The sequence below is a fragment of the Aquarana catesbeiana genome, linkage group LG04 (assembly GCF_042186555.1).
Source record: "Aquarana catesbeiana isolate 2022-GZ linkage group LG04, ASM4218655v1, whole genome shotgun sequence".
NCBI lineage: Eukaryota > Metazoa > Chordata > Amphibia > Anura > Ranidae > Aquarana > Aquarana catesbeiana.
In genome coordinates this window covers 314374410-314396362 of record NC_133327.1, presented here as the reverse complement: position 1 = coordinate 314396362, position 21953 = coordinate 314374410, and the positions used below count along the sequence as shown (strand labels likewise).

At 39.7% G+C, this 21953-nt stretch overlaps 1 protein-coding gene across 2 annotated transcripts in view; it reads left to right on the top strand.

Moving 5' to 3' along the window:
• The window catches only part of IMPG1 (interphotoreceptor matrix proteoglycan 1), a 439262-nt gene that overhangs the window by 210129 nt on the left and 207180 nt on the right, over positions 1-21953 (top strand). For both annotated transcript variants that reach the window (XM_073626835.1, XM_073626834.1), the window contains exons 10-12: positions 2534-2766; positions 8531-8613; positions 17369-18179. In XM_073626835.1, coding sequence (XP_073482936.1) covers positions 2534-2766; positions 8531-8613; positions 17369-18179 — 1127 coding nt within the window. The remainder of the gene's footprint in view (positions 1-2533; positions 2767-8530; positions 8614-17368; positions 18180-21953) is intronic.

Sequence of the window (21953 nt, the reverse complement as noted above, 5' to 3'; positions counted from 1 at the left end):
TTCACCAGAGCTTCACAGGTTGCCACTGGAATCCTCTTACATTCCTCCATGAAAACATCACGGAGCTGGTGGATATTAGAGACCTTGCGCTCCTCCACCCTCCATTTGAGGAAGCCCCACAAATGCTCAATAGGGTTTAGGTCTGGAGACATGCTTGGCCAGTCCATCACCTTTACCCTCATCTTCTTTAACAAGGCAGTGGTCATCTTGGAGGTGTGTTTGGGGTCGTTATGTTGAAATACTGTGCTGCAGCCCAGTCTCCAAAGGGACGGGATCATGCTCTCCTTCAGTATGTCACAGTACATGTTGGCATTCATGGTTCCCTCAATGAACTGTAGCTCCCCAGTGCCGGCAGCACTCATGCAGCCCCAGACCATGACACTCCCACCACCATGCTTGACTGTAGGCAAGCCACACTTGTCTTTGTACTCCTCACCTGGTTGCCCCACACATGCTTGACGCTATCTGAACCAAATAAGTTTATCTTGGTCTTATCAGACCACAGAACATGGTTCCAGTAATCCATGTCCTTAGTCTGCTTGTCTCCAGCAAACTGTTTGTGTGCTTTCTTGTGCATCATCTTTAGAAGAGGCTTCCTTCTGGGACGACAACCATGCAGACCAATTTGATGCAGTGTGCGGCGTATGGTCTGAGCACTGACAGGCTGACCACCCACCCCTTCAACGCTGCAGCAATACTGGCAGCACTCATACATCTATTTCCCAAAGACAACCTCTGGATATGACGCTGAGCACATGCACTCAACTTCTTTGGTCGACCATGGCGAGGCTGTTCTGAGTGGAACCTGTTCTGTTAAACCGCTGAATGGTCTTGGCCACCGTGCTGCAGCTCAGTTTCAGGGTCTTGGCAATCTTGTTATAGCCTAGGAAAACTTTGTGTAGAGCAACAATTCTTTTTTCAGATCCTCAGAGAGTTATTTGCCATAAGGTGCCATGTTGAACTTACAGTGACCAGTATAAGCGAGTGAGAACGATAACACCAAATTTAACACACCTGCTCCCATTCACACCTGAGACCTTGTAATACTAACAAGTCACATGACAACAGGGAGGGAAAATGGCTACTTGGGCCCAATTTAGACATTTTCATTTTGTTGTCAGCGGTTTAGACATTAATGGCTGTGTGTTGATTTATTTTTGAGGGGACAGCAAATTTACACTGTTATACAAGCTGTACACTGAATACTTTACATTGTGGCAAAGTGTAATTTCTTGAGTGTTGTCACATGAAAAGATATAATAAAGTATTTACAAAAATGTGAGGGGTGTACTCACTTTTGTGAGATACTGTATTGTGTGAACTTCAGTGGAATGCAATTATTTAAAAATAATGTTTTAGCAACTGCAGCAATCAGTCGGAATGCACGCTAGTAAAGTTAGACCCTTATGTTATGAATTTTATTTGGTCACTATGCTTATTGCCCTTAAAGCGACTCTGCAGCTTAAACAAACTTGTTAAAAAAAAGAAGTACCTGCAAAGAAGCAAGGGAATACTTGCCTCTCTTGCTGCCCACACAGCTAAACACTGCTCTGATGCAAAAAATCCCTGTTTGGCATTTCTTTGGAAATGGACAGTTCCAGGAGTGTCAATCTTCTGCATCTTCTGGTACTCTCCCTGAACCCTTATACCACTATTGTGGTTACATGAGGGTCATCAGGAGGAATCACTGAGGAGAAATAGATATGTATGTGCTTCTTTTCATGTTCCTTGAATTTTTGGTTTTTTTTTAAACACGTTGTTTAATTGAGAGTATTGCTTTAGGCTGGCTTCACACTATCTTCGCATGTGGCTCACAGAAGCGGTCCGGTGCGTCCCCGTTCACTGTTTCAGGTCCAATTTAAGCCTGAAATTTTGGCCTGAAATGGACCAAAAGACGCACAGGGCTCCTGTGCATATTCGCACCGGAGCCGCAGCGGCGATGTGTGAACCAGCTCCATAGAGAGCCGGTCTAAATCTCCTGCTATTGTGAATTGGATGCGGGGAACCTGCAATAGTGTGAACCCAGCCTCAAAGTTAACAATTAAAAATAATGCAGAACATTTTTAAAAATGAGAATTTGTTTTTTTTTTAAATAAAACTGAAAGTGTCTAGCTTTACTCTTCTTGTGTTAAAACAGGAACAAATTATAGTTTTACAACTCTGTAATGCTGTAAACAGATGGTATGTATTACCAAATTATATAAAATGTATTTATTCCACAGTTTTCTTACATAAACAAATTATGTGTACCCAGATGACCTCTACTAGCTGGAAAAATATCCAAGATTTAATAAAATAACCAGAAAGCCGCATCTTACATTGAATAGCTGATAAAAATTACAGCCATGTTATTCTTTCTGGAATAATACGAGATTACATTGACCATATTTCCTTTTTAAACTAAATAGTGTCTGCATTTTAGTTTACTTAGAATTTTTCCGGCTACAATAGAACATTTGGAAAAGTAAGATAAGGACAATTCAATGTACGGCAAACTCAATATACTTAATATACTCGCTTTTTCGTGCTGCAGATCTGATAGTATTGTGGTGCGTTATGCTGTGGTCTTTGAAAGTGCCAGCCCCGAATCTAAAAATAAAATTGATGAGACACCTACTATCACATCTAACAAAGTTGAAAATGGTAACAATGAAGAGGCAAAAGAAATGTCATATACTGTGATGGAACTGAAGCAGATGGTTGCTATGGCGCTACAAGATGATCGATCTCTGGCTGTAGACCTCCAAACACTCTTATTTTCAGATGGTGAGTAAATAGAGTACGAGTTAGTCCTGCTTTTAGTAAATATAATGATTTCTTTAAAACAAACAAAAATCTATTTTCTTTTCTTTATATGTGATACTGTACAATTTTGTCAAAGAGAGGAGCCAGCTTTCATGATCTTTATGTTATTTATAACCTTTAGTGATTATTAGAAGCCACTATTTTTGCATGTGAATGTGTTGTGCAGAGCAAGGCTGTTCTTTTTGAAATATCGTTCTTCTCTACACGGTAAATCAGTGGAACTGTCAGTACAACCTACAACAACACCAGCATTATTAAAGAAATGTCCAGCATAAGGGCCTGTTTACAGACTTTGGGCATGTCTCCATGGGTAAATGCAGCTTGTTTTTTACATGAGTTTGAGACATTTCTGAGATCATTTATAATTCACTGGCATGTGCAATTTACCTCCTCATTTCTTGCCTGAACTGGACCTGCTTCAAGCTACCTTTTCACTTTCATAAACCTATATGGGGACAGAAACGGTTCCGTCATCAACAAATCTGGTCAACACAGGCCCTTAATCAGGGTGATGGTTTAAATAATTTCATACCAAGAACTGGCTTAATTTCACATCTAATCAGTCACTTATCAAACATAGATTACACTCATATTAATAACACATGCAAGTCATGACAAAGATGCATAGTGATTCATGTTTGTAGCTTCTTGCTTTGCAGATTTTCTGAGATGCTGTGCTGACAGTTTTTTCATGTATTTATAAAGCTGCAACCTACAAGCTGTCAAATGAGGAAAACAGCAAGGTGGCTTTTGAAACCTGTGAATGAATTAACAAAAGCTGTGAATAAAATGGGCACAATCAATCAAAAGCAACAAACTTGGAAAACTTGCACAAAGGCATAGATAGCTAAAAAAAAAAACGACAAGGCTTGTATTACTTGTGTATGTTACTTTTATATATTTTTAAATGGTGTACTTATTCCACTAATTCCAAATTGCACAGGAAAAAACATATAACACAAAAAAATAATTAAAAATAAAGTGAAATCTAAATATGGAAAACAAATTCATGGATTCCATTCACTCTACAACTGAGTGTTTTTATTGAGTTGAAAATTAAAAAATAGGAAACAAAATGGTATACAATTTGGCAGTGTAACAATATTGCATCTATATACCTTTTCAGTGTTTTTTCCAAAGTATACCATAGCAAGAGATAGCAGCAGGGTATGGGCCTGTAGAACTAATAATTCATGGGGCCCGGCATTATGCAGTTGAGAAAAGCTTTAACTATTCTCTACAATGAAGAGTTGACACCTTTCCAGAGAAATCAATAAAGTAGTTTATAGTAAAGAACGTAGATCACCTTTTTTACCTTTTTTATATTTTTGTGTCATTATCTTCCTCATGATTTTGATGTGGACCCCAAAGTATTACTCCCTCATATGATTGCTCATCACAAGCACCAGACTTTAAGTGAAATGTCATAATTATTAAGTATTTAATAAAAAGACACACTAGCAATATGTGGTGCTCCGGTGACACAAGACAGTGGTGCTAAGATACTAAGTGAAACTGAACGAATCAGATACTGATACTGATATTAATTAAAAGTAACTGCACAGAGAGACAAAAAAAGGATAGCAATCCAGATATCCAGCAAAAGTAATAAAAGCTATCAACAAAGGTTGCTGACAGCTAAATGGAGAATGAGCAGGAACTAAAGAAAAACTATTAACCACTTCAGCCCCGGAAGGTTTTACCCCCTTAATGACCAGGCCATTTTTTGCATTACGCCACTGTGTTACTTTGACTGACAATTGTGTGGTCGTGCAACGCTGTACCAAAACAAAATTGATGTCCTTTTTTTCCCACATACAGAGCTTTCTTTTAGTGGTATTTGATCACCTCTGCGGTTATTATTTTTTGCTCTATAAACAAAAAATAAAGGTCAATTTTGAAGAAAAAAAATAAATATTTTTTACTTTATGCTATAAAACATATCCAATAAAAATATGTAAAAAACTAATTTCTTCATAAATTAAGGCCAATATGTATTCTGCTACATATTTTTGGTAAAAAAAAATCCCAACTAGTGTATATTGATTGGTTTGTGCAAAAGTTATTGTGTCTACAAACTATGGGATATTTTTATGGCATTTTTATTTTTACTAGTAATGGCGGAGATCAGCAATTTTTAGTGGGCCTGTGACATTGCGGCCGGCAAAATCTGGCACTAAGTGACACTTTTTGGAGACCAGTGACACCAATACAGTCATCAGTGCTAAAAGAAATGCACTGTTACTGTATAAATGACACTGGCAGGGAAGAGGTTAGCATCAGAGGCAATCAAAGAGTTAATTGTGCTCCTAGGGCATGCTTTCTAACTGGGGGGGGTGGACTGACTGGAGGAAGAGAGACATCTGTGTTCCTGATTAGCAGGAATCACAGATCTCTCTCTTCATCTGTGACAGAACAACGGCCTGCCTTGTTTACATAGGCAGACCGCTATTCTGCCTCCCCTATAAACGATCGTGGGTGGCCGGAGCTGATTGGCTCCGGCTGTGTCCAATCACAGCGGAAGCGGGTCTCTGGCAGTGCACGTGCCCTGGACCCAGGAAGAGGAAACAACATACAGGTACATTGATTCGTGCAGCCGGGCCGCCCTACTGCAATATATGTACGGTGGGTGGTCTGTAAGTGGTTAGGATAAAAACAGATACAGAAGCACAAACTAGCATAGAGTTGTAATTAATAATATGCATTCCCTGTGGGGTTCCCCGTGACTTCCCCATGGTGTCAGAGGGGGTGGGGTCACCCGTTTACATCACTGGGTGGCCCCGCACTCAGCTATATAAGAATTGTCACCCAGAAGACACATCAGTCAGCGGGAGCCTTCCATGGAGGTGAAACGGTTGCGGCTTTTTTTTCTCTTTTTCAGTCCATCGGGCAGCGTGAATTTACATCGCTGGACAGTTTTATTTTTTTTATTTTTTAATAAAGGACTTATCCCAAGCTGTCTCTTGTCTTTTTTACCTTTTTTGACACTTTTTTGTGAAATGGTAGGGGTACAATAAGTTACCAATTCACATAGGGGGGCCGGGATCTGGGGGGTCCCCTTGTTAAAGGGGCTTCTAGATTCCAATAAGCCCCCCACCCACATACCCCCACAACCACAAGGGTTGTGTAGATGAAGCCCTTGTCCCCATCAACATGGGGATAAGGTACTTTGGGGGGCTACCCCAAAGCACCCTCCCCATGTTGAGGGCATGTGGCCTGGTATGGTTCAGGAGGGGGGATGTTCTCTCGCCCCCTCTTTTCCTGTAACCTGAAGGGTCTGGTATGGATTTTGGGGGGACCCCTACGCCATTTTTTTTTAAATTTCAGCAGGGTTCCCCTTAATTTCCATTCCAGACCTGAAGGGCCTGGTATAGATTTTGGGGGGACCCCCACGCAATTTTTTTTTTAATTTCTGGTTTGCCCTTTTTTTCAATGAGTTTTATCTATATTGCCGAGACTCGACAGGCACGATATTTAAAGGAATATTTTATTTTTGTTTCACTTTAAGCATTAAAAAAAATCACTGCTCCCGAAAAAAAATTGCATTGATACATGTCCCTTGGGGCAGGACCCAGCTCCCCAAACACTTTTTATGACAATAATTTGCATATAAACCTTTAAAATGAGCACTTTTGATTTTTCATGTTAGTGTCCCATAGACTTTAACGGTGTTCCGGCGGCTTTTGAATTTGCCCCGAACACCGCATATTGTTCGGTGTTCGCAAAACATCCGAGCAACCAAAGTTCGGCTCGAACTTATGCTCGGGCCGAACCGTTCGCCCATCCCTAGTTCTCTGTTACTGTTACAAGTTGAGCATTTAATTATATCTACAGCCAAACATTTTTTAATATAGGATAGAGTAGGGAAGGGTTAACCCCCTGCCAGTTTACTTTTTGCTCTTTATGGTTCATGTTCTTCCTGTCCTATAAGGAGAAAGCCTACAAAGTTAAGACAATTTCCCTCTTAGAGAGCTGTCTTCAGAACATGTGCCCCGAGTGAAGATTTCCCCCACCTCCTGTTCTGGTAACAGCTGTAAAATTATTTTCTGTCTCATGGACAATGGTCACCATAACAAATAGAAAGGATGAATCTTGCCGGCAGGTACACAAAGAGCAATAAAAACAGCAATAAAAACCTGACATGGGTTGTAATCCTTTTCTATTCAAACTGTAAAATTAAAAAAAAAAAAAGTTTTGGCTTTAGAAGCACTTGAAGCACTTTAGCTTTTTTAAATTTGTTGCTTCTGTGCGTACTTTTTTTTTAACTCAGCATGTACTTTTGTGTTCTAAAACTATGTATTTTTGTATTTCGTCATTTTATTTAGAGTTTTATGTAAACATGTATTTGCCCGGCTGCACATATACTGTACAATGGAACATATGGTAATAAAGATTTATATTTGCATAATCAATCAATTTTATTCTCTGAGAATTATAAGAAATTTCTAGGTGTGTGTGTCCATCTTCTGCAACATACCCGAAAGGTTATTTTAAAATAAGTGTGATTACAATATGGCAGTAGAGAGTCATTATACATTACTTATGGAATGCAGATTGGACATCATTACTGAAAAAGGTTTCTACTAGCAAGCTAAGTGCTGCGAATAGCCTGTAAACATCACTCAGTATATTACTAGCCTGTATTAGTTCTGAAAACATCTCTTTTGAAAATGATGGCAGTGCTTACACGACTTGAGGACCTATTCAGAAAGGGTAATGACTGGCCACCTCAGCTGCAAGATTTGGTTTAAATGTATTTCCTACATATAAGCAACAAAAATAAACAGTGTACTGCCCAATGTTTCAGTTTTATGTTCATAAAAGTCAGATGTGCATTTTTTTTACATCATTCTCAGTGTCAGTTCATCCAAAACTATTAGTTCAGACAGGATAGTGGATGTTGGTGACTTGAATTACAGTGTCTTCTTATAGCTTTAAGTAAATTTGATATAAGACTCTCTCTGCCAACTGTGTATTACAGGCCTCCTCTGACCACTGCCAGTGGCATCCAGGGCACTGTGGATTACAGGCCATCCCTCAGACCACCATCCAGCTATGTGCAGCTAAACAGGCCTCCTCTGACCACTGGCAGTGGCATCCAGGACGCTGAGTATTACAGGCCATCCCTTAGACAACCACCATTTAGCACTCTGCAGCATTATAGGTCTCCTCAGACCACTGTTTACTGTATTTCCTACATATAAGCAACAAAAATAAACAGTGGACTGCCCATTGTTTCAGTTTTATGTTCATAAAAGTCAGATGTGCATTTTTTTTACATCATTCTCAGTGTCAGTTCATCCAAAACTATTAGTTCAGACAGGATAGTGGATGTTGGTGGCTTGAATTACAGTGTCTTCTTATAGCTTTAGGTAAATTTGATATAAGACTCTCTCTGCCAATGTTTATACATGTCTCCCTTATCTGCAAAATAAATAAAAGTTCCAGCAAAAAAAGTTTTCTCTGTGAAATTCAAATGTGGAAAATTCCTGGAGTAATTTGAAAAAGGTAGTAAGTGTTTAAACACTGCATTATTTACACAAAACTGAGATCTCTAAGTTTGCTTTGGTATATTTATGCTAAATTATTGCTATATTTATTGTTTAATTACTCCATACCTTGCAGCTCATTTACGTAGATGTTATTGTAATGATAATTTTACAATATCACAAACTGTTGCATACAGTTGGACAAGAGTTTATGGCACTTTATTTCATTTCATTAGATCCAGATATACCTTCAGAGCAACCAGAAAGTGATGGGCCTTCACCAGCCACTGTTCTAACATCCATGATGAAGACTGATTTGGTAAGCTCATGTGCCAATATGTTGTCCTCTAGGCTATTACAAAAGTGAAACAAGAATAGTCAGGTAACACAGACCTTTAAACATTTAAATACATTGGTTAATAAGGTTCATGGCAATGTTAATTTAGTCAATGAAAACGTTTTCGTCAAAGACTCCGTCAGCTGCATTTTTACAGTGACGAAAACGAAACGAAAAGTACAGCACATTTTCATCCACTGACGAAAATAATGATGAAAATCAGATCTGTTTTTGTTAACGAAAGAAAACGGAATGAAAATGTTTACCTGTGAACTAATTTCCGGTTTTCACGGAGCTCCGCTTGCTTCCGCAATCGGCTCCCAGCAAGCAAGTGTACCCTGACAAGACGACTGCCAGAGACCTTAGAGTTAGAGCAGCACTGTGCATTACAGGCCAGCCAGGCCTCCTGAGTCCCGACTCCTGACGGGATGACCACGCCGACAGGCACCCAGAGCAGAGCAGACTGTGAGTGTATAGTAATAACAGTTGTGGTACATTAATATTACAGCAGCCCTGAGGCCTCCCCTCAAACCACCGTCCATCCAGAGCACACTGTGCAACTGTGTATTACAGGCCTCCTCTGACCACTGCCAGTGGCATCCAGGGCACTGTGGATTACAGGCCATCCCTCAGACCGCCATCCAGCTATGTGCAGCTAAACAGGCCTCCTCTGACCACTGGCAGTGGCATCCAGGACGCTGAGTATTACAGGCCATCCCTTAGACAACCACCGTTTAGCACTCTGCAGCATTATAGGTCTCCTCAGACCACTGTCCAGAGCACTGTGCAGCATTACAGGCCTCCTTAGACCACCATCCAGAGCACTGTGCAGCATTACAGGCCTCCTAAGACCACTGTCCAGAGCACTGTGCAGCATTAGAGGCCTCCTCAGACCACCGTCCAGAGCACTGTGGAAAAAAATATAAGGCTGGATAGCCGCACTCCAAATATTCACCTTTATTGAAAAGTAAAATCAAGGCATCAAAGGTAGGTACAGACTAACTGCACTGCTGCTGACATGTTTCTCACCAGGCACGGTGCTTAGTCATAGCTAGAGTGCTGAATTTACATACAGACATTATAAACACCTGAGTAGTTAAACAAATAGACAAGACATATATGCCATGAGTAATATAATGGGAAGCACCTGTGAACATCTAAAATCCAAGGTTTAACCATTAAACAGATGGAAAAACTCTCCATCCTGGAGATTCCACATATCAAAGATGTATGTAATAATAAAGGACATAAAGAATCCCATACTTAGAAAAAAGAGACACAGGTGCAACCTAAAAAAGAAAAACATAACATATAAAATAATACTGTATGTAATAAAAAATATATCATGCACCAACAAATAACCAACGAGGGAAAAGACCAAGACACCCATCCCCCGTGTATAAATACTGGTGTAGCTCAAAGATATCTAATCTGCTAAAAGATGGTACAATCCCCCCTCAATATTAGTTCATATCCATATAATCGTGCAGTGACAAAGTTTAGATTACTAAAATTCCTCTATTTTTCTATTCACCACTAAAAATAAGTAAGAAAGAGAAATAGAAGAAAGGATAGAGGGAACATAGCAGGAAAAGAAAAAAGGTGAGCCAAGCAGAACTAAGATGGAATATGCTAGCACACAACGGACAACCATGACCCCCTATCAAGAAGCATCATAAAAATCAAAATCAAAATACATGAACATACCAAGATAGGGAAATCTCAAACAAAAAATATATATATACCAACAATGCTGACATATCAATGATGACAAGTATAGAACAACCAGTGTACAAGGGTATGAAAGTCACTCATAGAAGTGTGAGACATCCCACTCAAAGTTGAGGCCAGTGGGCTGCCTCGTATGGAGATGGAATATCCAGTAAACCTCTCTCTTACAGAGTAACCTAAACTTATCACCTCCCCTTTTTTGATGACATGACTTTTTCAACCCCCTGGATGCGTAGGCTGCTGACATCTTTATCGTGGCTTAAATTCCAATGCCTCGCTATGTTGGTGGAATGGTTTCTAGATATATCATAAAAGTGATCATATAGCCTGTCTCTTAGCCTACGAGTCGTGCATCCCACGTATTGAATGGAACATTGTTCACAAGTGACAACATACACTACATATCTAGTGTTACAATTGATGAATGAAGTTGCCTTAAAGTCTCTATTTAAGGATCTAGAGTGAATCATTTTGCCTCATAAAATGTGGGGGCAGCACAGGCAAGAACTGCCCCCACATCAGAACGATCCTCTAAACTGAACATTGGGACCTACTTGTATAAAGGCTAGGGGACAATGTTCCACCAATAGTGAGGGCCCTCTGTGACACTGCTTTAATGCCTTTAGACAAAATTTGAATGAATATAAGATCATTATACAAGATTGGCAAATATTTTTCGATCGTACTTCTGATCTTATTAAACTCCAGACTATAGGGGGTGGAGAAAACAGGAATATTGGTGGGTTTATCAGCTCTGTGTTTTCCTCCATCTCTATTCTTGATATTGTCACGAAGAAGGTGACTTCTTTCAGTCTTATGGGCTATATTAAACGCCCTATCAAGAACAGAGGCTGTGTATCCCCCTCTCCATGAACCGTGTCCTCATGGCAGAAGCTTCTTCCAAGAAAACTGGCTCATCACTACACACACGCCTTAGCCTTAAAAATTGACCCACTGGGATGCCTTTAATGGTGTGTTTGGGGTGGCCTGAGTCTGCCCTCAGCAGGGAGTTGCCAGCTGATGGCTTCCTATAAAGTTTAGAGGAGATACACTCTCCTTCACCTACTAGAACCACGTCCAGGAATTCTATCTGTTTGTGGTCCATAATACCTGTGAATTTAAGATTAAGACTGTTGTCATTTAGGTATAGGAGCCATTCATCAATACCACCCACATCCTTGGTACATATGAAGATCAAATCGTCTATGTAACAACGAAAAAACTTAACCCTTGGACGAAGGGGACAACCAGCGCCAAAAATGCGGGACCTCTCCCACCAACCCATGTATAGATTGGCAAGGGAGGGGGAATATTTGGCGCCCATCGAGGCCCCGCATTTTTGGAGGTAGTGGTCCCCATCGAACATAAAGAAATTGTGGGTTAATAAGTACTCTAAACCAGTGTTTCTCAACTCCAGTCCTCAAGGAGCCCCAACAGGTCATGTTTTCAGGATTTCCCTCAGATGAAACAGCTGTAGTAATTACTAAGGCAGTGAAACTGATCAAATCACCTGTGCAAAATAATGAGCAGCCTGAAAACATGACCTACTGGGGCGCCTTGAGGACTGGAGTTGAGAAACACTGCTCTAAACAACATAAAACAAACTCTTGATGTACCAAGAAGTAGTGGCTATGATGTTTAAGAAAAAAGGCAACAGCCTGGAGTCCCAGGGAGTGGGGGATGGAGGAGTACAGACTAGCTACATCACAGGTGACCCAGACATAATCTGGGTCCCATTTAAGGCCCTGGATATCTGACAAAAGCTGCTTGGTTTCCCTAAGAAAGAAAGCAGAAACCAGCGGCTGTAGCTGATGATCGACCCATTCACCTAATCGCTCATTTAATGACCCAATGCCTGCCACTATGGGTCTACCTAGCAGTGGTTGACATCCTTTATGTAGCTTCGGCAAGTGATGAAAAATAGGCATAATTGGGGCATCAGGGATGAACATCTTTCTCTCACTGCTGTCACTGCTCTGTGTAAGAGTGCATTCAGATCCTTCTTGAAGGTGGACGTAGGATCCCCCCTTAACTTTAAGTGTTGTCATCCGACAACTGACGAATTGCTTCATTCCTATATGTATCAGAATCTAGCACTACTACAGAGCCCCCTTGATCTGCATTTTTTATCACAATACTTTTATCTTTACTGAGATGGATAAGAGCCTCCTTCTCCAAACGAGTTAAATTGTCAGACCTGCAGCGATCCCTGCAGCCGCGCACCAGGTGAGTCAAGTCCCTCTCCACTAACCTTTGAAAAAGGTCCATATCTTTAACCCTTTATTATTACATACATCTTTGATCTGTGGAATCTCCAGGATGGAGAGTTTTTCCATCTGTTTAATGGTTAAACCTTGGATTTTAGATGTTCCCCATTGCTTCCCATTATATTACTCATGGCATATATGTCTTGTCTATTTGTTTAATTACTCAGGTGTATATAATGTCTGTATGTAAATTCAGCATTCTAGCTGTGACTAAGCACCATGCCTGGTGTGAAACATGTCAGCAGCAGTGCAGTTAGTCTGTACCTACCTTTGATGCCTTGATTTTACTTTTCAATAAAGGTGAATATTTGGAGTGCGGCTATCCAGCCTTATATTTTTTTCCATTATCTCTGTTGCAAACAGAGCCAGCACCCTGTTTAACTGTGGACACAGCTGACCTCAGGAGAGATAATCATTCTGGAGCGGTGAACATCTACGTCCAGAGCACTGTGCAGCATTACAGGCCTCCTCACACTGTCCAGAGCAGCTAAATCTGTATCTGTGAGTTTGTTCAAACCTTAATACCATTAATAATAACATGATATTAGATTATTTTACTCCAGGGGTGTGTAATGAGTTTGTAAATTCTAGAGAAATTCTTAAAGAATGCATTACAATTTAAAGTGGTTGTAAACCCCCTGAGACATTTTTACATATAGGTAAGCCTATAATAAGGCTTACCTATACATACTGAAAATATCTCCTAAACGTACACTGTTTAGGAGATATTTACCTTGTAGTGCGCCGATGATGTCATCGGCGCATGTGCAGTGAAGAAACGGCCCTCCGTTTTGTTTCTTTCCCAGCATGTGCCGTGACTGGTGGCTCCCGCGCTCATGTGCGGGAGTGACATCACACAGCTACGGACAGTCACAGAGACGGAGTCTGTGGCCCCGGAAGGAGGAGGGGCGAAGATGGATGCTTCCACCAGCAGGGACATCGCGGACTTCGCGGGCTTCGTTTGCAGGTAAGTGCCATGCATCGCATACTAGCCCATTATGCTTTTACTTTGCAGGAGAATAAAGAGGAAGTAAAACCCATCAGGGTTTACTTCCTCTTTACCTAAACACATTAGATTTTAGTTGACTAAAATGATTTTCTTGACTAAAAAGTATTGGATATTTTAGTCAACTAAAATACGATGACTAAAATGGGACTAAAACTAAAATGGCATTTTAGTCCTAAGACTAAGACTAAAACGAAATCGAAATTTAACACTGTATTCTTCTACATATTTTTGGTAAAAAAAATCGCAATAAGCTTATATTCATTGGTTTGCACAAAAGTTATCTATGGGAAAGATTTATTTTATTATTATTTTTTTTTTTTTTTTTACTAGTAATGGCGATGATCTGTGATTTTTAGTGGTACTGCGACATTGCGGCAGACAGATTGGACACTTTTGACACATTCTTGGGATCATTGACATTTATACAGTGATCAAAGTTATATAAATGCACTGATTACTGTGTAAATGTAACTGGTAGGGAAGGGGTTAACACTAGGGGGTAATCAAGGGGTTAAATGTGTTCCCTCTTGAGTGTTTATTACTGTGGGGGGTGGGACTGACTGGGAGGAGGAGACATATCGCTGTTTGTAATTACTACAAACAGCAGATGTGTCTCTTCTCCCCATGTCAGAACAGGAATATTTTGTGTTTACACACACAAATCCACGTTCTAGCCCTCGTGCACGTGATCGCGGGTTGCCGGCGGCGATCGCGCCCACCGGTCACACGCATCGGTTCCCCAGCTGTGCTACCGGTGCGCGCGCACATGCCTCCAGCGGCATGTGCGCATGCCTGCTATGGCTCTTAAAGGGGAGGCCATACCCATACGGCAATTCCCATGCGGGAATGTGCCACTTTGCTGACGAATATCGGCATGAGCCAGTTGGCAAGGTAAAGTAGTTGTAAAGGCATTTTTTTTTAATTGCAATAATAAACATTTTATACATACCTGCTCTATGCAATTGTATTGCACAGGACGGCCCCCTTCTCCCTCTTCTGGGGTCCTCTGCCGGCGCTCTCAGCTCTTCTCCTTTGTGTATGTGCCCAGGGAATGCATTAAGGTTAAAAAAGTTTTAACTTTATAACTGCTTTAATCAAAATGCCTAGGCTGATATGGCAACTTTGGCTGGACTATCAACCTGTTTTGTGGTTTACTCGCGACTAGCCCAACTTTGACCCAATAGGTGACCATCTACTCATCTACTCCCCCTCCTTAAGGATGTGTTGGAGAAACCCTTTTGGTAGTCCCTCCATCTATACCTGCCATGTTTCTTTTGTCTACTCCTCTATCTTCCTCCTGTTTTCCATCATTCAACCTACTTTTTTGACTCACATCTTCTTTCGTAAATCATAATCCCTTACATCACCCCATCACACTCTACTAAGTTTTGTGCTTTAATCTTTGGCCTAATTAAAATGATCACTATTGATCTAGACAGATTATTATTGAAAAACATACATTATGCAAAGCTTTAGCTACATTTCCTTTTTTGTACCATTTAGATTCCTAATTAATCCAGACATATACATTGTCTTACAATTCTTTTTAATGTATGATGTAAAATCCCTGCATTTGTGTGATGTTATATCCACCTTGCACAATTTTCTAAACCACTTTGTGCTTTTCACGGTCAGGAGTAAGTTCAGAGATCAGTAGCTATAGCAGTATGGAGGCTCCCACAGACCAGCAGGATAGGTATACAAGCAGGTCACCCTGGAAGATGACACTGGCTCACCAAAGGTGCAGAGTTTAAGCATTAACCAGTATTCCAGAGCTCCTGATGGTGGAGATGGGTTTTGCTGCATGTTAGTACTGGGTCGCAGTCCTCAGGTTTGCCACACCCAAGCTGGGATCCAGTAGCAGATATAGTCAGTAAACAAGCCAAAGGTCAGTAACAAGTGGTTGCAGGTTAGGATCAAGCAGAAGTGTAGTCAAGGAACAAGCCAAAGGCCAGTAACAAGCAGTAGCAAAGATTCAGATGGCAACAGTGATGAGAACAAGATATTGGCTAGTAGACATGTGCACACTAAAATATTTTGTTTCGGAATTTCGTTTTCATCCGAAAAATAAATGTATTTAGTTACTCCCGAAATTCGTTTTTATTTATTTTGTTTCGTTAAAAAATGCATTCGTCCGAAAATCCGAAATAATTAAGGTCGAATCTGTCATTGAAGGCTTATGGTGTCTGTCGAATGTTCTAAGAAGATTCGACGGAGCAGCTAAACTGTACGACGCCGCAATCGTACATTTCCGGTCGAATGTTCCGCCTACAAGCTACAGTAGAATTCTAATGTATGATTTGTCGAATCTTCATGTCGAATCTTTTCTCTCTGTGTCGATAAATCTTGGACTAATAGAGTTAGGTTAGGCACATTCAACCTTTTTTGCTATTGTCGCCATAATGTCGAATCTTTTCTCTCTATGTCAAATCTTTTCTCTCTATGTAGAATAATCTTGGACTAATAGAGCTAAGGTTAGGAACATTCGGCCACAGGTTCAATGGACACAGATCACTATTGTCAGCCTCATGTCGAATCTCCTATCTATATCGAACTGTTGTCGCAACGAAAACGAAAATAAAGCATTTGTTTATGTCGGATCTTTCCTTTTTCGGATTCTGCACGTTCATTATCCTTTGTTAAAACGATAAGGAAAATACCCCAAATTTGGACAGAAATGCATTCGGACGAAAACGAATGCACATGTCTATTGGCTAGAGAGAGCACAATAATCAGACAAACAGGACATGCAAATGTATGCCTTAAGTAGGCAGTTCATGGGAGGAGGAAAGAGTTTAAGGTTCAAGAGAAACAAGACAAAAGCAAAGGTTGTCTATGGAATCAGATAGGAAGCTGTGCAGCCTCTCAGGTGGTTCAGCAAGGGACACCGCCAGACACAGCAGAGGTTGCAGGTTCAGATCTGGGTCCTGACAGTACTAATTGTAATCCTACTATCTCTGTGACCTGCTGTTAAAATAAAGTTTCCTTTGGTACCAGAAAATGCACAGGCTATTTTCCTGACTGTCATTTTTTTCTTTTGCTAGAATACGAATACCTTTATTTCTGAAAGTGATAATGAATTAAAGTGTTACTAAACCCAGGAGCCTGCATTCACTATATCTGGTCTCCCACAGTACACAGAACATGGAAATGCAATTATTTTAGTATATATAAATGGCTAAATACCTTTTCTCATCAGCAGTATATAGCAGTCTTTTGATTTCTATCAGTGTCCAGCCAAGCACTGGTTAAAGCTTGTAGGAGGAGTTGTCATTCTCCTCTGACTGTCCTATAAAGACTGCATGAGTCCTGACCCTCTGTCTGGACAGTGCTATTGGCCCTGTGCCGATCGCATACACAGCAATATGCATCAAACTGAGCATGTGCACAGTGCCCCCAAGGTTCTGTACTATCAGAAGATAGATCAGGGCCAGTGTAAGAAGGGAGGAATCAGGTAAGACAGGACCAAACAGTCTTTTTACACGCAGGATAATGCGCAGGATTAAACCCTTTGGTTCCACAGTGAATATAACAGTCATGCTTTACTGTATATACAGACTGATTTTACTGTTGTGGGTTTAGTAACACTTTAATGTGGATTAGCTAAATTAGACAGACTGAGATACTATACTGTAACAATATACTGTATACCCAAGCTCTTAAAAATATTTTAGTATAGTAATGAAATTTTTACAGTGTTGCATATTGATATGTTTTTTTCCTGTTTAAGGGTGATGTTTTAATTGCTGAGCTACCACTCTCTAAACCTATGGATGGAACAGAGCTGCAGGGTATAAGCAAGGACTTCATTGCAAGCACAATGGTATCAGATGCCAAGGTGACAATAGGCCTCGTAAATGACATGACTACCAAATCACTTATTGATCCTATTGAACCTTCCTTTATTACCACTTCTTTTCCATATCAATATGTGATCTCACCTCCTTCTCTTCAATATGAACCAGAAGTAGAACTTGAAACACAGTCATTGGAGGAAAATATTAGAGACATTGACAATGCAGTCAATGGAGATTTTTCTGTGCCTTTTGATACACCAAATGCCAATGTTGAAGTGTTAAGTCAAGAAGAAGTAGAAATTAGTTCAGAAAATAATTTATTAGAAGCACCAAGCAATGAACCTTCTGATATATGGGAAGCACCTTCATCTGTTGACACAAACAATCTCATTATAACTTCCTCTACTATATTTCCTGATGTTGAGGTACCAGAGCTAGATTCTCAGAGTGAAGATGGACAAGGGACCACAATATCTGTCAGCACTGTTGTAGAAAACACCACGAACATAAACTTTTTCAAAGATCCCGATCCCACAGAGATGTCAGGTGATCTTGATATTCAACAGGCTGACATTCATTTAATAAATGATTCTTCAAGCAAAATTGTCCCATATATGACAGTGGGAACACCACATGGATATACACTGATAAACACAGAAGAATCCTGGACTCCCAGGCATACATTCACAAATGACAAGATTACTGTTACTGTACCAACAGTTGTAGATGCACTTCCTGGTGAGGGTAAGTAATGACATTATGCCGTTTGAAATCTTGGTTTTACAAGCAAATCAGCGACTATTACATTTAATGATATCTGAACACAATGTAAAAACATATGGTTATAGGCATTGTACATTTATGGACCAAACACATTTATTATCTTAAAGAGAAACCTAAATTATTTTGTGAAAATTCTATTTTTATTACGTTTTTAGGTTTTTAACCTCTTAATGACAGAGCCTCGTTTGGAGATTTGGTGTTTACAAGTTAAAAACAGGTTTTTTTGCTAGAAAATTACTTGGAACCCCCAAATGTTATATATATTTTTTCTAACACCCTAGAGAATAAAATGGCAGTTGTTGCAATACTTTCTGTCACACTGTATTTGCGCAGCGGTCTTACAAGCGCATTTTTGTTTTTAAAAATACACTTTTTTTAATTAAAAACTAAGACAACAGTAAAGTTAGCCCAATTTTTTAATATTGTGATAGATAATGTTATGCCGAGTAAATTAATACCCAACATGTCATGCTTCAAAATTGAGCCCGCTTGTTGAATGGTGACAAACTTTTACCCTTAAATATCTCCATAGGCGACGTTTAAAAAATTCTACAGGTTGCATGTTTTGAGTTACAGCCTGGGCTAGAATTATTGCTCCCATGCTAATGATCCTGGTGATACCTCACATGTGTGGTTTGAACACCGTTTTCATATGCGGGCGCTGCTCATGTATGTGTTCGCTTCTGCAAACTCGCTCGCCGGGACGGGTGATAAAAAAAAAAAAATTCTTATTTATTTTTGTTTTTATTTTTTATTTTTACACTGCTCTTTTAAAAAAAATGTGCCACTTGTATTTCTATTACAAGGAATGTAAACATCCCTTGTAATAGAAAAAAAGCATGACAGGACCTCTTAAATATGAGATGTGGGGTCAAAAAGACCCCACATCTCATATTTAAACTAAGATGCAATATAAATGTGAAAAAATGTTGTTTGAAAAAAAATTTAAAAAATCAATGCCCCTTTAAGAGCTATGGGCGGAAGTGACGTTTTGACGTCGCTTCCGCCCTGCAATGGTATGGAGCCGAGCGGGGGCCATCTTCCCCTCAGTCATCTCCATACCACAGACCGAGAAGGATCCGATTGCCTCCGCCGCTACCGACGGCTCCGGCAAGCGGGGGAGGGCACGGAGCGTGGAAGGAGGGGGGGGGTGGCCCTCTCCTGCCACCGATAAAAGTGATCTCACGATATAACTGTCACAGAGACCACTTTTATCTGAAAGCCGACCGCTCACTGAAGAAGAGGATACCGGGGTTATGGCAGCTACCTGCTGCTCTAACAACTATATTCCTCTTCAAACAGTTGACGTATAATGATGGCGGGCGGTCAGCAAGTGGTTCAATTTCTTTCTTCCGTGTTCATTAAGGAGCACAGGATTCAGTTATTCTGAGACATTTGGGTAACATTGCCGCCTAAAGCAGGAATGGGATTCCTCCTGGTGTTGGCATGCTTCAATTTTTTAGATTATTTTTAACTTCCATTGGGACTTTGTCTAAAGACTGCTGAGTTGGGCTCTTTATGCAGCTATCCAGATTGGCGTAGCTTCAGCGACAGCTTTGAAGGATGTACCTTGACCAGCTGAACCAAAGGTGGCATGGACTTCTGCTCAGCATTAGGTTCTGCTTGTAGCCCTTTCCATAACCTTGTTTTTTTGTTTTTCACTCAATTTATTTTTTTATTACATTTTCACTGACAGAGAAAAAAAGTACAAAAACTGAAAAAAAAGAAATAAAAGATTTAAAAGATAAAAGGGGAGAATACAAAAATCCTTCAGTGTCCATATGTCCTCTTCCTTAAACATAACCACGTATAAAGTCCAGTCATGTGTATTTCTATACATGCCTATATATCTTTACTCCCTGTCTTATATAAACACTAATAACATAATTTTTTTTCTCATAAAACAAAACAAAAAAAAAAAAGAATAAAGACAATTTTTTCCATATATTTTATACAGGGGTCCACCTTAAACGAATAGAACTTGTACTGTATCTATCATGTTGTTGTGCAACTTTTTCCTCCATCCTCATTAAACAGCACATCTCTATTGCACCTTTTTTTTTTTTTAATGACAGAGCCTCGTTTTGAGATTTGGTGTTTACAAGTTAAAAACTGTTTTTTTTGCTAGAAAATTACTTAGAACCCCCAAATATTATATATATTTTTTTTTGGAAAAAATATTTTTTTTTTAAATAAAAAAATAAGACAACAGTAAAGTTAGCCCAATTTTTTTATATTGTGAAAGATAATGTTATGCCGAGTAAATTGATACCCAACATGTCAAGCTTCAAAATTGAGCCCGCTTGTTGAATTACAACAAATTTTTACCCTTAAAAATCTCCATAGGCGATGTTTAAAAAATTATACAGGTTGCATGTTTTGAGTTACAGCCTGGGCTAGAATTATTGCTCTCATGCTAATGATTGTGGTGATACCTCACATGTGTGGTTTGAACACCATTTTCATATGCGGGCGCTGCTCACGTATGCGTTCGCTTCTGCCGGGACGGAGGGGCGATAACATTTTTTTTTCTTATTTATTTTTATTTTTTTCATTTTACACTGCTCTTTTAAAAAAAATGTTTTACTTTTATTTCTATTACAAGGAATGTAAACATCCCTTGTAATAGAACAAAAAGCATGACAGGACCTCTTAAATATGAAATCTGTGGTCAAAAAGACCTCAGATCTCATATTTACACTAAGATGCAATAAAAATTAAAAAAAATGTTGTTTGAAAAAAATAAAAAAAATAAATGTCCCTTTAACCACTTCAGCCCCGGAAGGATTTACCCCCTTCCTGACCAGAGCACTTTTTACAATTTGACACTGAGTCGCTTTAACTGCTAATTGCGCGGTCATGCAATGCTGTACCCAAACGAAATTTGCGTCCTTTTCTTCCCACAAATAGAGCTTTCTTTTGGTGGTGTTTGATTACCTCTGCCGTTTTTTTTTAGGGCTATAAATGGAAAAAGACGGAAAAATTTTGAAAAAATTGATATTTTCTACTTTTTGTTATTAAAAAAATCCAATAAACTCAATTTTAGTCATACATTTAGGCCAAAATGTATTCAGCCACATGTCTTTGGTAAAAAAAATGTCAATAAGTGTATATATATATATTGTTTGCGCAAAAGTTATAGCGCCTACAAACTAGGGTACATTTTCCTGAATTTACACAGCCTTTAATTTATGACTGCCTATGTCATTTCTTGAGGTGCTAAAATGGCAGGACAGTACAAAACCCCCCCAAATGACCCCATTTTGGAAAGTAGACACCCCAAGGAAATTGCTGAGAGGCATGTTGAGCCCATTTTTTGTCCCAAGTGATTGTATAATGACAAAAAAAAATTTACAAACAGTTGTCACTAAATTATATATTGCTCACACAGGCCATGGGCATATATGAAATTGCACCCCAAAATACATTCAGCTGCTTCTCCTGAGTACAGGGATATCACATGTGTGGTACTTTTTGGGAGCCTAGCCGCGTACGGGGCCCCGAAAACCAATCACCGCCTTCAGAATTTCTAAGGGCGTAAATTTTTGATTTCACTCCTCACTACCTATCACAGTTTTGAAGGCCATAAAATGCCCAGATGGCACAAAACCCCCCCAAATGACCCAATTTTGGAAAGTAGACACCCCAAGCTATTTGCTGAGGGGCATGTTGAGTCCATGGAATATTTTATATTTTGACACAAGTTGCGGGAAAGTGACAAATTTTTTTTTTTTG